General features: G+C 40.6%; 2 protein-coding genes across 2 annotated transcripts in view; both read left to right on the forward strand.

Annotated features, from left to right (window-relative positions):
• ACSM3 (acyl-CoA synthetase medium chain family member 3) overlaps window positions 1-14210 on the forward strand; it is a 30673-nt gene that overhangs the window by 3945 nt on the left and 12518 nt on the right. The window contains 4 exon segments of the mRNA XM_061209904.1: window positions 8907-9107; window positions 11688-11831; window positions 11958-12114; window positions 12387-12466. Coding sequence (XP_061065887.1) covers window positions 8907-9107; window positions 11688-11831; window positions 11958-12114; window positions 12387-12466 — 582 coding nt within the window.
• LOC133104274 (large ribosomal subunit protein uL18) lies at window positions 2611-3628 on the forward strand. Its single transcript, XM_061209906.1, has one exon. The coding sequence runs from the start codon at window positions 2673-2675 to the stop codon at window positions 3564-3566; it is 894 nt and encodes a 297-aa protein (XP_061065889.1). The 5' UTR covers window positions 2611-2672; the 3' UTR covers window positions 3567-3628.

Genomic DNA, 14210 nt, shown 5'->3' on the forward strand with positions numbered 1-14210 from the left:
GGTTTGAAAGCCCAGTTCATCCACCCATCTCTTTATACCCACAGTCCTTTCAAGCAATAAGTGTTTACTGGGCACCTGCTATGTTTTAGGAGCTGTGGGGTTTAGGGTCCAGTGGGAGAGAGAGTCATGAGTCATGTAAACACATAGTGTGACAAGTGCTATAAAGGAAATAACACAGGAGTCATCAGAATGTATAAGAGCAGTATCACTATAGACTGAGAGAAGGTCAGGGGGATATTTAAGCTGAAACCTGAGGGATGAGTCAGCCAGTGGGAGAAGGCATGGGTAATGGGAGCATTCTAGGCAAATGGAAAAGTTTCTACAAAGGTCCTAAGGCAAGAAATAATTTGTAGATTTGAGAAAATCAAAACCGTCCAGTGTGAATGTAGGTACTGGCTAGGGGCCACCTCATCCCAGGGACGATAATAAGTGAAATCCCCTAACAGAGACTTCTCCTCTAGACAGGCTTGGATGAGTACTGTCAGGATTTGCCCTAGTAAGTCTCCTTTTTCTATGTTCTGTGGCTGCAATATCCCTTTCTGAGACCAATTCTATATTAATATATCATATATCAGGGTATGGTTTAATTTTGCTTCTCTGTGAATCATTATGTCTGTTTACACTGACTATGAATATCTCTGTTCTGATCTATTTTATGTTAAGTTTAAAGTTTAGCTCCTGGAAGGCAATCTATTTCTGTTATTTCCAAGTTCTCAGAGAGATATGCTCTATAGTCCCCAGTGCCAACAACAAACTCATATCACATTTTAGTTTTCAAACTCTTTTGTATGTATTGTAGGCCAAATCCCTTTACAACAGAACCCTCAGTATATAATTATTAAAAAATATTAATTGCCAAGAATTTGTTCCTTTAAGTAGTATTTACCACAAAAAGCTAGTATAACACCCAATCTCAGCCTACAGGTCTTGAAGAAGTTTCTATAATGTACGTGGTCCCTCTGAAATTATAATAAACGTTCACTCATTCGCTCATTTTATCTTCACAAGAGCCTTATGATTAGGAAGGGGAAGTCTCATTTTATAAACAGGGAAGGCAAAGCTTTCATAGACGGGGGAAAAGGAACATTGTCATTTGCCCAAAGGCATTCAGAAAGTCAGTGTAGAGCCCAGTGCACTCTCTAGAACTTTCTAGAAGTTTTACAAAATTTTGAAATAGGAACAGTTCTTAAAAATCAACTATACTCCAATAAAAATTTTTTAAAAGTCATCTAGGTGGGGGAAGTCAGCATCATGGCAATGTGAGATGTTTTCTTTGTTTCTCCCCTTCAGTTTACAACTAGTAAAACATATATAACTCTACAAAGGTTCCTCTGCTCAGTACACCGGGACACCAGAGAGATCCACACATCTGTACATCTGAAGGTGGGTGGAATGGCACATAGGAGGTGGAATCGAGGGAACAGTGGAGGGGGTGCCATAATCCTGGCCCTCTGGCCCATCAGTGGATGAACACACAGCCCCAGAAGAACCCACTGGTAGCAGGGGAGGTGGTGCACACAACTCCAGCTTCCCAGCTGAGGCAGCACATGCAGCCAAAAGGAACCAGGCAGCAGCAGCAGCAGGGCCTGCGACCCTGGCCCCAACAGCCACAGTGGTGCCCAAGACTCCAGCTGCCCTGCCCAAGGCCGTAGTGCCCGCAAACCTGACAAGCCCAACAACCCCAGATGTGGCAGAGGTGCCTGCCATCCTGGTGCCCCAGGGGTGACCTGAACAACAGCAGCAACACTGGCAGCAGCAAGGCACCAAGGACCCCAAAGGCACAAGCAGAGACAATGAGGGCTCCAGTGACACCTCTGGCAGGGGTGGTGAAGGGTGGAAAATACTGATTCGACAATACAGTCACGGGCAGGTCAGGTTAGGGAAACCAAAGACTTGTGCTATAGTGCCACCTACTGGAAAACAAAAGAAAGTCCTCTAATTACCAACCTGTTGAATCGTTAGAATGAAAGTAAACAAATCTTACCTAATAAGAAATGTGTTCACGCCTTCAAATGGGTGGGCAGAGGAACAAGTCATCAGGCACTGTGAAAAAGCACAGTGGCAAGGTATCAGGAAAGAAAGTGACAGTTCTCTAGAAACCAAACTTAAACTCACGGAAGATTGCAATCTGATAGAGAATTAAAAATAGCTGTCATACAGAGTGAAGTAAGTCAGAAAGAGAAAAACAAATACCGTATGCTAACACATATATATGGAATCTAAAAAAAAAAAAAATTGTCATGAAGAACCTAGGGGCAAGACGGGAATAAAGACGCAGACCTACTAGAGAATGGACTTGAGGATACGGGGAGGGGGAAGGGTAAGCTGGGACAAAGTGAGAGAGTGTCATGGACATATATACACTACCAAACGTAAAATAGATAGCTAGTGGGAAGCGGCCGCATAGCACAGGGAGATCAGCTCGGTGCTTTGTGACCACCTAGAGGGGTGGGATAGGGAGGGTGGGAGGGAGGGAGATGGAAGAGGGAAGAGATGTGGGGACATAAGTATATGTATAACTGATTCACTTTGTTATAAAGCAGAAACTAACACACCATTGTAAGCAATTATACTCCAATAAAGATGTTTAAAAAAAAATGATCTCCTTTTTCCCCCCCTGGAGCCATGCTGGTTCTGCAGCTCAGTGGCGGCTAGAGCTTCTGTTCTACAGGATGGGGTTTGTTAAAGTTGTCAAGAATAAGGCCTACTTCAAGAGATACCAAGTGAAATTTAGAAGACGGCGAGAGGGCAAAACTGACTACTATGCTCGGAAACGATTGGTAATTCAAGATAAAAATAAGTACAACACACCCAAATACAGAATGATAGTTCGTGTAACTAACAGAGATATCATTTGTCAGATTGCTTATGCCCGTATAGAAGGAGATATGATAGTTTGTGCAGCTTACGCTCACGAACTCCCGAAGTATGGTGTGAAGGTTGGCCTGACAAATTATGCTGCAGCATATTGTACTGGCCTGCTGCTGGCACGCAGGCTTCTTAATAGGTTTGGTATGGACAAAATTTATGAAGGCCAAGTCGAGGTGACTGGAGATGAATACAATGTGGAAAGCATTGATGGTCAACCTGGTGCCTTCACCTGTTACTTGGATGCAGGGCTTGCCAGGACTACTACCGGGAATAAAGTTTTTGGGGCCCTGAAGGGAGCTGTCGATGGAGGCTTGTCTATCCCTCACAGTACCAAACGGTTCCCTGGTTATGATTCAGAAAGCAAAGAATTTAATGCTGAGGTACACCGAAAGCACATCATGGGGCAGAACGTTGCAGATTATATGCGTTACCTGATTGAAGAAGATGAAGATGCTTACAAAAAACAATTCTCTCAATACATAAAGAACAACGTAACTCCAGACATGATGGAGGAGATGTATAAGAAAGCTCATGCTGCAATACGAGAGAATCCAGTGTATGAGAAGAAGCCTAAGAGAGAAGTTAAAAAGAAGAGGTGGAACCGTCCCAAAATGTCACTTGCCCAGAAGAAAGATCGGGTAGCTCAGAAGAAGGCAAGCTTCCTTAGAGCTCAGGAACGGGCTGCTGAGAGTTAATAAACCAAACCACAATTTATATGAAGATTTTTCAGATAAAGACAGTAATAAACTTATTGAACAAGTTAAAAAAAAAAATGATCTATAAGAAAACTCAGAAAGTCATTTCAATGAGCTCAGGAATAAAATTAATGAGCAGAAGGAATATTTTACGAAAAGACTGAACCTCTAAAAAGGAAACAAATAGAAATTCTGGAGCCAAAGAACTCAATAAATGATATAAAGAATGCAATAGAAAGCATTGGAAATAGAGCAGACTATATGGAAGAAAGAATCAGCAAGCATGAGTACAGAAATCCAGAAATGATCCAGGATGGAGAGGAGAGAAAACTAAGTTTTGTTGGTTTTTTTTTTAATGAATAATTTCTAAGAGAACCATCTCATTCCATTAGGAAAGGCAACATAAGGAGATGAGAGCGAGAAGCAAACAGAGAGTTTATTAAAAGAAATAATAGCTAGAACTTCCCAAACCTGGGGAAGGAACTGTATTACAAGTCCAGGAAGCTAATTACCTCAATTACGTACAAGTCCAGGAAGTTAATTACCAGGAAGCTAATTACCTCAATGCAAAAAAACCTTAACCAAAACACATTATAGAAAACTGTCAAAAGTCAATGATAAAGAAAGAATTTTAAAGGCAGCCAGGGAAAAAAGACAGTAACCTAAAAGGAACCCCCACTAGACTATCAGCAGATTTCTCAGCAGAAACTCTACAGGCCAGAGGAGAGTGAAATGACATACTCAAAATATTTAAAGATAAAAACTGTCAGCCAAGAATACTCTATCCAGCAAAGTTATCCTTCAGATATAAAGGAGAAATAAACGCTTTCCCAGGCAAACTAAAGCTGAGGGAATTCACCACTACACCTGCCTTACAAGAAATGTTGAGAACTTCTTGAAGATGGTGGAGTAAGTGTACATGGCACTAAACTCTCACCTGAACACATCAAAAATACATCTACATGTGGAACAATTCTCACTGAAAACTAATTGGAAACTGACAGAAGGACTCCTGTACAACCAAGGCTGTAAGAAAGACACGCACACAATTGGGTAGGATGGGAAAAAAAGGGATTGGGTTGGGACCTGTGCCCCTGGGAGGGAACTTAGAGGAAAAGGGAGATTGCTTGGGTAGACACCTGACCTAGGGAGTGAGTAGGTCAAGCCGCAGACTGGGCACCTCAGCCCTGGGGACCTATGTGGAGGAGACAAGACCCACTGGCTGCTTGGAGAGCCACTGGGACAGAGAGAAAGTCTGGAGAAGCTTGGATTCCACTTGTGAGGAGCACACAGGTGCTGGTTTGCCCACAGGCAGGGCAGAGAGAGGTCTACCCTAGTGGCTATCAGGTTTTGTGAGACCACCTCACTGTGCACCCCAGCCCAAGCTGACCAGCTCCCCCTTAGTCCACACCACAGCATGGCACTACATCTAGGGCAACCATAACAGGGAAAAGACACAGTGATGGGCTGCATCTGAATGAAGCTGCAGACACCTACATATATTAATGCATATATGTGGAATCTAGAAAAAATGGTATAGATGACCTTATTTGCAAAGCAGAAATAGAGACACAGACATAGAGAACAAATGTATGGATACCAAGGGGGAAAGGGGTGGGGTGGGAGGAATGGGGAGATTGGGACTGACACACATACACTATTGATAACCATGTATAAAATAGTCAACTGAGGGGAACATACTGTATAGCACAGGGAACTCTACTTAATGCACTGCGGTGTCCTAAATGGGAGGGAAATCCAAAAGGCAGAGGATAAATGTATATGTATGGCTGATTCATTTTGCTGTGCAGTAGAAGCTAACACAACATTGTCAAGCAGCTATACTCCAATAAAATCTAATTTAAAAAATCAAAACAACAGTAAGACATCACTGTACACCTATTAGAATGACTATTATCAAAAAGACAAGGAATAACAAATGTTGGAGAGGATGTGGAGAAACAGGAACCCTCATACACTGTTGGTGGTACTGTAAATTGGTGCAGTTACTATGGAAAACAGTATGGAGATTCTTCAAAAAATTTAGAACTACCATATGACCCAACTATTCCACTTCTGGGTATTTACCTGAAGAACATAAAAACACTAATTTGAAAAGATATATGATGTCTATACATTTATACAAAATAACAACTGTGAAACAGAAACGGGCATTTCATTTCTGGAAGTTTTGAACTTTTTTTTTTTTTACATGAAACTTAAATATTAGTAGGTATCCTCCTCAGAGAGGCCATCCCCAGCCAACCTATCTAGAACAGCTCCTGCCCCTACCTTCACCCAAAGTGCTCATTCTTTATTTTTTTAAACAAATTTATTATCATCTGATATTGTATATGTGTTTCCAGTCTGTCTAGAATGAGGGCAGGCACCTCTGTCCATTTGTTTTCTACAGTATCCTTAGCACTTAGAAAAGTGTCCACCACATAGTAGGCTTCAATATATTTTTTTAATGAATACAGGTATCCACTGTATTTATAATTGTTACTGAGTCCAAGCTTGCTCTGCTCACTGCAGGACAGGCCAATAAATCAGGAGATGAGGTGTTGAGGCAACTAATAGAGACTTTTTTCAGAAAGCTGGCAGATGGAGAATATGGCGGACTATGGTCCCCAAAAAACCATCTTATTGGGGTCTGGATGCCAGTTTCTCTTAAAGAACAGGGAGGGGGGTGAGGTGAGGAAGTAAAGTAAAAAGGCCATTTATCTTGCAAAACATCTCCTCGAATGGCCTGCAGTGGGGAGGGGATGTGTTAATTTCTTCTTTTCTGCAGCCATTCACAGGTGGGCAGGGTCAGAGTGTCTCTCTGTGAGCTGAACAAAGGCACTTTAGTTTAACAGTCAGGCCGGGGGGCAGGGTTCCCTGTGGCAGGCCATTATGTGTGCTTACAGCTATAGACAGTGATTATAATAACAAAAGCAACGAAAAGCAAAAGTTAAAGAAACAGATCCAACATGGAGTCAGAATTGGCTCTTCCCTGTTACATAATCATCTAGGACATCACTCCAGAGCAATACCAGAAGATTGTTTTATACTTAAAGTAAACAGTGTAATGCTTCCCAAATGATAATTTGGATAGGAAGGGGTTTAATAGGTAAGACTGATCACTGTTAATAGATTCCTTTAAAGATATTTTAGGAATTATGTATTGGCAGAACTTAATTATCTAAGGGTAATGTGTTTAAATAAAGTACTTCTTCTTGGTCATGAAATGTCAACAGTGGGTTTGTTGTAAGTGCCTTTAAATTATGGAAAGGTGTTGGCCATGGCAGGCTTACTACTTATTTCTAGGTGCAACATCTCTAAGGAATAACCTTGGAGTTAAAGCCTCATAAAAATTGCTGCATTGCTTTGTTTAGAAAGGGAAGATATTCTAAAGAACCTTGTGTTTTGGTCCTGGTTGTCTGTTTCTTGAAGGACTCCATGGGAGGGACTTGTCCTTTCCAAAATGGAAAGATGAGCCAGTGTCAAGAGTCCAGGAATGGGGCTTCCCTGGTGGCACAGTGGTTAAGAATCCTCCTGCCAGTGCAGGGGACACAAGTTTGATCCCTGGTCCGGGAAGATCCCACATGACGCGGAGTAACTAAGCCCGTGCACCACAACTACTGAGCCTGCGCTCGGGAGCCCGCAAGCCACAACTACTGAGTCTGTGTACCACAACTACTGAAGCCCGAGGCGCCTAGAGCCCGTGCTCCGCAACAAGAGGAGCGACCGCAATGAGAAGCCCACACACTGCAACGAAGAGTAGCCCCCGCTCACCGCAACTAGAGAAAGCCCGCGCGCAGCAACGGAGACCCAACACAGCCAAAAATTTAAAAATAAATAAAAAGTTTTAAATAAATAAAGAGTCCAGGAATGACCAGACATATGTTCTTCAAACTTCCTTGCCTGCTGTGTCACCAGGAAGAGGAAAAACCATTATAAACTAAATGCCTTCCACCCCTACTTGAAGGTCTGGAATTTGAGTGGTGGAATCTGGAACACAGATAGAGACAGAGATAGAAATATGATTCAGATATAGATATATTCTTGAAAGTCCATTAATCCTTAGAGAAAATAATAGCTAAATTTTATTCAGTACTGTTCTAAGCTCTATATGCATTTTAACTCATTTAATCCTTAATAATCCTATAAAGAAGGTAGTGTTATTATAATCCCCATTCTACAGATGCAGAACCTGAGAATCCCAGAGGTGAAGTAGTCTTGCTCAAGGCCAAGCACTAAGAGTGTCTGGCTCCAGGACACACTCTTAACCATTACACTACACCTTACAGTGTAATTTACAGCAGGTGGGAGTAGAAGCACAGAAGAGATAAATGCCTCAACCCTTCTCTTTGGAAAGAAACCATAAAATATTCATGTATGTTTTAAGAGGCACTGAACTGAAGTGGTTAAATGTACAGCTCTGAAGTCAGGCTGCAGGGTTCAGTCCATGCACTGCCACTTGCTACTTCAGTGATCTTGGGCATATTATTTATAGGGTGGAGTAAGAATGCCACCTGATATATCAGCAAACAAAGGATGTTGCGGCCATCAAGCCATCAGCCACTGTAGCTGCCCCTGATGGTAAAGCCCTGAGGGAACTCAGGATGGGAAAGAAGAGGATCTTGGCCCTAGACGGTGGAGGTGCCTATCAAAGGAATGATTTCAGTAAGCCCAGACTCTTGCATCTTCCCATACATAGAAAAGCGCTAAATTCATTAACTTGAGATGTCAGGTTTTCTTTAATTAACAGTAATCTTTTGATGTTCCAACTACCTGGTTTTTGTTGTAAAAACCACCCCTATATATCCTGGCTTCTCCCTTCACCCTCCGGAGCAGTCCCTCAGAGCTATCTGAGAGGCTGCTCCTGGGCTTACATCCTGAGCAAGTCCTCCCAATAAAACATAATTCTCAACTTTTATGTTGTGTATTTTCTTTTTAGTTGACAATAGCTTTTGAGTTTTGTGTTTTTTGGTAGGGATTAAATGTTAAAACATGCAAAACACTTAAATAGCACCTGGCACTCAAAGTACTAAATAAATGTTGGGTAATATTACTTTTCAATCAAAACCCTCTTCAAGCTGAATGTTATGAATGGTCTCCAGATAGAAGATAATTATCCAGGATTTAATACCCTTTCATGTTAGGTCAAAAGGGTCATAGACTTTGAGATCCCTTGAAAGGCAAAAGCATAATAATGAAAGGAAGACAGATACCTTGCCTAGAAAACCAACTAACTCACTCTGAGAAATACAGAATGTACATGAGTTATCTACATTACCCTAACATGGTGAAGGAAATCCTTTCTAAACATTTTCTTTTCTTCTCCTTTAGGGACAGTTTTAATCCAGGAACCACTCAGATGACCCAGAAAGACATCCTCTACCGACTACAATCTTCAAAAGCAAAGTGCATTATTACCAATGATGTTTTAGCTGCAGCAGTAGATGGTGTTGCATCTAGATATGAAAATCTGCACTGCAAGCTAATTGTGTCTCAGAGCCCCAGAGAGGGGTGGGAGAACCTCAAGGAGATGATGAAGTGAGTAGCCATAATTGTTGTAGAACAGCTTCCCAAGAAGAAACGCAACATTGATAAGACAGTCAATCCATGACTGACCAGAAAAATGAAAATTAAAACAATAGACAAAGGGAACAACTGGTGATTATTCCTGCACTTATAGTGCAAAGCTCTGAGGCAATAAGGAGCTGGCAGTGTTTTTCATAGGTTGGGATCTCAAGGAAGCACACCCTAAGACAGAGATTAGTTGTGTAAGAAGTTTGTTGAGGAGTTATCTTGCATTAAACACCTGTGAAAGAAAGGGAAAGATGTGGGATTGTACTTCCAAAAAAGCCCTCAGCCAGCCTACGGAGATCTCTGGAGTTTGGATAGCCCTTCAAAGCTCTGCCCAGCTAAAGCAAGAGGTCCTATGCTGATCAGTAACTGGGTATGGGCTGTCCTTAGGAGGCATGACCTTGAGCAAGGCAGCTGTCTTCAGTCAAGGTAGTATCTAAAGAAGGATCCCAGCACCTGGAGGGAGTATGTTTGAAATCCTGCAGCAGGATCTAGGAGGTGCATCACAGCATCAACCACAGAGCTGTTATCTCCCAGGGGAACTGATCACAGTCAATCCTTCTTTGTAGGCTGCATCATTCCCTTGCTGACAGTAACATTTCTATCAGGTTATAGTATGAAGAATATTTAATGGATGCAATTATAAAACTGAATTATACTGACGTTCAAGCCCTGCTTTGGGGTGCTTCCAGGGGTCACTTGGAAATCTCGCCAAGTATTGGTTATATTTTAGCTTTAGGGTGGCAGCAAATTCCCTTTCTGGAATGAGCTTCCTACCTTTACTCAATGATTTTGGAGCATGCTGGCAACTATGGACTTGTTCCTACCTCTTCTAAAATAGTTAACATTTATTGAGTTATCAAAGGCCAAATTCTGTTCTAATAAAAATAATGCTATAATTGCACAATAGCTAACATTTATATGGCACTGATTATGTGCCAAAAACTAATCCAAGCACTTCAGATATATTAACTCATTTAAATATCACAACAACCTAGGGAGTAGGAACTGTAATTATACAGATGAATAAGGTCAAATGCTAGGATCTGGCAGAACTGAGTTTCAAACTTAGGCAATCTGGTTTCTGAGCCCACATTCCTAACTGCTATGTATAATGCTTCTGAGAGACTGGTACACTAAACCTGCCTTAGGTTTCAAGAGCAACCATATTTATGATAGAAGTGATAGGTACACAGCTATAGTACTAACTTTTTTTAAAGAAAAAAATTATGGAATTATAGCCTAAACATTTGGTTTATCTTTGTTAGGATTTAAAAATAGCTTTTCTGTATTTCTCATGGCTGGATATTTCTGATTCATTCATTCTCAGCTCAATATTCCCAAATAAAAATCTGTGTGCTTCTTAGACACTCAAATGTGCAGAGTTTACCTCCCCTCAGCTGCCCTGATGTACGACATGTATCAAAGCCCAATTATCCTTTGGAGCCAAAATTTTTTTCTCTTTAACTGAGGCCCTTCCTTCCCTAGGTGGATACTTAGATCCTCTTCAGTCTTATTGTTTACTATATTCAGAATTATGTAGACTCTTTTTTGGGAAACAGAAAAACCATCCTTTTGAGGGGTCAGCAAATGTTTTTTATAAAAGGGATGGATAGTAAATATATAGGCTTTGCAGGCCATGCAGTCTCTTATCATACCTACTCATCCTTGCTGTCATAGTGTAGAAAGCAGTCACAGACAATATGTAAAAGAATGGACATGGTTGTGTTCCAATAAAACTTTATCTGCAAAAACAGAAGGCAGGCCATATTTGGCCTGTGGGCTATAGCTTGATGATCCCTGCCTTATACCATTAGCCATGACTTCTATTAACATACCCATTTTTTTAAAAATCACATTTTTCTTCACATATCCATGATTATAAGATCATAGAATCCTCTTTCTGTTGGAGGTATGATAAAATTCTTGAGTTTTAAAACTGCTTCAACTCTTCCTTATACAGTAAAAAGCTATGAAGTCAACTTGTTATAAATGGGCTATTGACAACAAAGTTTAGTTTGCTTCTGGAAAGCACCTTAAAAGATGCAGAGAGAGAGGGCTTTTTTTTTTTTTTAATATTTATTTATTTGTTTGCGCCGGGTCTTAGTTGCAGTGTGCTCCTTAGTTGTGGCATGTGAACTCTTAGTTGCAGCATGCATGTGGCATCTAGTTCCCTGACCAGGGATGAACCCGGGCCTCCTGCACTGGGAGCACAGGGTCTTAACCACTGTGCCACCAGGGAGGTCCTGAGAGGTATGGCTTTTACCTTGGAATTCACCCTAAGTCACTGGGGCCTGATCAATGAGATGAAGAGGTCTGAGTAAATCCTTCTCTGTGGTAACAGTCTGTGACGCTGTGTTTGGGACTTCCCTGGTGGTCCGGTGGTTAAGACTCTGCGCTTCCACTGCAGGGGGCATGGGTTTGATCCCTGGTCGGGGAACCAAGATCCCTCATGCTGTGTGGTGCAGCCAAGAAAAAATCAAAACTAAAACAAAAAATATGATGCTGTGTTTAATGTGCAGAATCATTGTAATTCTTCCTTCATAGACATGCCAGTGACAACAACACCTGGGTGAAGACAAAACACAATGAGATGATGGCCATTTTCTTCACCAGCGGAACAAGCGGATCTCCTAAAATGACTGGACACACCCACAGCAGTTTCGGTTTAGGATTATCTATAAATGGAAGGTACTCTCACAGAACTGTAGCTTGAAGTGTCAGTGCTACAAAGGTGATGATTCCTTTATTGGTATTTTAAATTTGTTTTCATATATATATATATATATATATAAAGTCTATTCTTTGTTTACCCAGGTTCTGGCTGGATTTGACCCCTTTGGATGTCATGTGGAATACCTCAGACACAGGCTGGGCAAAATCTGCATGGAGTAGTGTTTACTCTCCATGGATCCAGGGAGCATGTGTATTTGCACATTATTTGCCACGGTTTGAGCCAACTTCCGTCTTGCAAGTAAGGCAGAGCAGAAGAGGTCAACATTTAGAAATGCATTAGCACTGTCACTGACAGGACTGGTGAATAAAGTAACTTGCGGAAATCAGAGTAGACAACATGATTTAAAGTATTTCACATCTGTAAAATCAATAAGACTGAAAAGATATACAGAGGAAAGGTGTGAGCGTGTTTACGTTAGAATAAACAATGTTTTAAGTTGTGCTGTATCGACCATAGACATTTAGGCACTTACTAAAAATTGTGGTAAGACCACTTCTTCTAAATTGCAGACACTTTGCAAGTTTCCCATCACAGTCTTCTGTTCAGCACCAACTGCAGATAGAATACTTGTGCAGAATGATAAGACCAGGTAAGAAAGGTTGGTGAATGGGCATTAGTGGGAGGAGGGGAGAGGAAGAAGAAGAAATATTATAAAATATTTTTTAAATATTATAAGAAATATTATAAAATATTTTTATTTTATAAAATAAAAGATCTCTCTGCCTAAAAACATAGCTCCAGGCCAGTAGGTATGGGGTTTAGCAATCTCTTCTCCCCTTCCTTCTTGCTAACATTCTGTAAATGATAATTACTATATCCAGGGCAGTTTCCCTCAAGCAAGGAGAGGAAAGGGAGGGTTCAGCCAAGTGTATAGCTCTGAGCCCAGTGGTTATGGATAAGAAGGTGTTTATCCTTTGTATGATGACTGTTACCTGAGCTGAGAAAATATATGTCACCCCTATTTAAAACCCTATCCCAGCAAACAGGAAAGAAGATGAATGTCCTTTATTACTGATTCCATTTGAAAGTGTGGATTGATCACTACTTTTAAATTGACTTTATTTGATTTTTGAACAGGAAACAATTCACATGACATAAAATTCAATAGGTATATAAGAATATATTAGTGAAAGTCTTCCTCCATACCTTGTCCTCAGTCTCAGTTCTCCCTCTCCCTGAGATCTATCCATGCACAAGCCAATATGCATATGTTCTCCCCCTCTCTTTTATAATGGGAACATGATATGCACACAGTTCTGACCTTCCTTTCTTCACCTACAATATATCCTGGAACTGTGCTGTCCAATTTGGTAACCACTAGCCACATGTAGGTATTTAAATTTAAATTTTAATTAAATTAAAAATTCAGTTCCAGACTATAGCTAATAATACTGTATAGTAAGTCCCCCACATACACGAATGAATTCCATTCCGAGAGCACGTTCGTAAGTCCAATTTGTTTGTAAGTCCAATGAAGTTAGCCTAGGTACCCAACTAACACAATTGGCTATATAGTACTGTACTGTAATATGTTTATAATACTTTTCACACAAATAATATATAAAAAACAAACACAAAAAATAAAGAAAACATTTTTAATCTTACAGTACAGTACCTTGAAAAGTACAGTAGTACCAGCTACATCACCACTGCTTTTACGCTTGCTTCCAGACATCCTGGGCTTGAAATAAAGATACTGTACTACTGTTCTCTATACAGTACTGCACAGTAAAGTACACAAAAGCACAACCACTTGTAGAGGATGCATGCACGTGACAATGTATACCAGACACATGAACTTATGTGACTGGACATGCAAACACACGTTCACATCTTTGAAAGTTTGCAGTTTGAAGGTTCGTATGTAGGGGACTTACTGTGTTGCATATTTGAAGTTGCTAAGGGAGTAGATCTTAAAAGTTCTCATCACAAGAAAAAATAGTCTTGTAACCACATAGGGTAAGAGATGTTAACTAGACTTGTGCTGATCAGTTCACCATATACAAACATCAAATCATTAACGTTGTAAACCTAAAACTAATACAACATTATAAGTCAATTATACCTCAATGAAAAAAACTCAGGGCCTCAGTTGCACTAGTCATGCTTCAAGTGCTCAACAGCCACACAGGGCTAGAGGATACAATAGTGGACAGCTCAGCATAGAAATTTCTATCCTAACAAAAAGTGCTATGGACAGTACAATCCAGGAGCTTCTTCTTTTTTCTTAACAACTGTAGAGTGTTCTATTGTATAAATACTCCACAATTTAACCAGACAATTGGTAAACCTTTCATCACTGATTTAACATATTATGTGGTACCTTCCCTAGG

The sequence above is a fragment of the Eubalaena glacialis genome, chromosome 13 (genome assembly GCF_028564815.1).
Source record: "Eubalaena glacialis isolate mEubGla1 chromosome 13, mEubGla1.1.hap2.+ XY, whole genome shotgun sequence".
NCBI classification, from domain to species: Eukaryota; Metazoa; Chordata; class Mammalia; order Artiodactyla; family Balaenidae; genus Eubalaena; species Eubalaena glacialis.

Coding starts and splice junctions, on each gene's coding strand:
- LOC133104274 (XM_061209906.1), top strand. CDS start 2,673: ATGGGGTTTGTTAAAGTTGTCAAGAATAAGGCCTACTTCAAGAGATAC.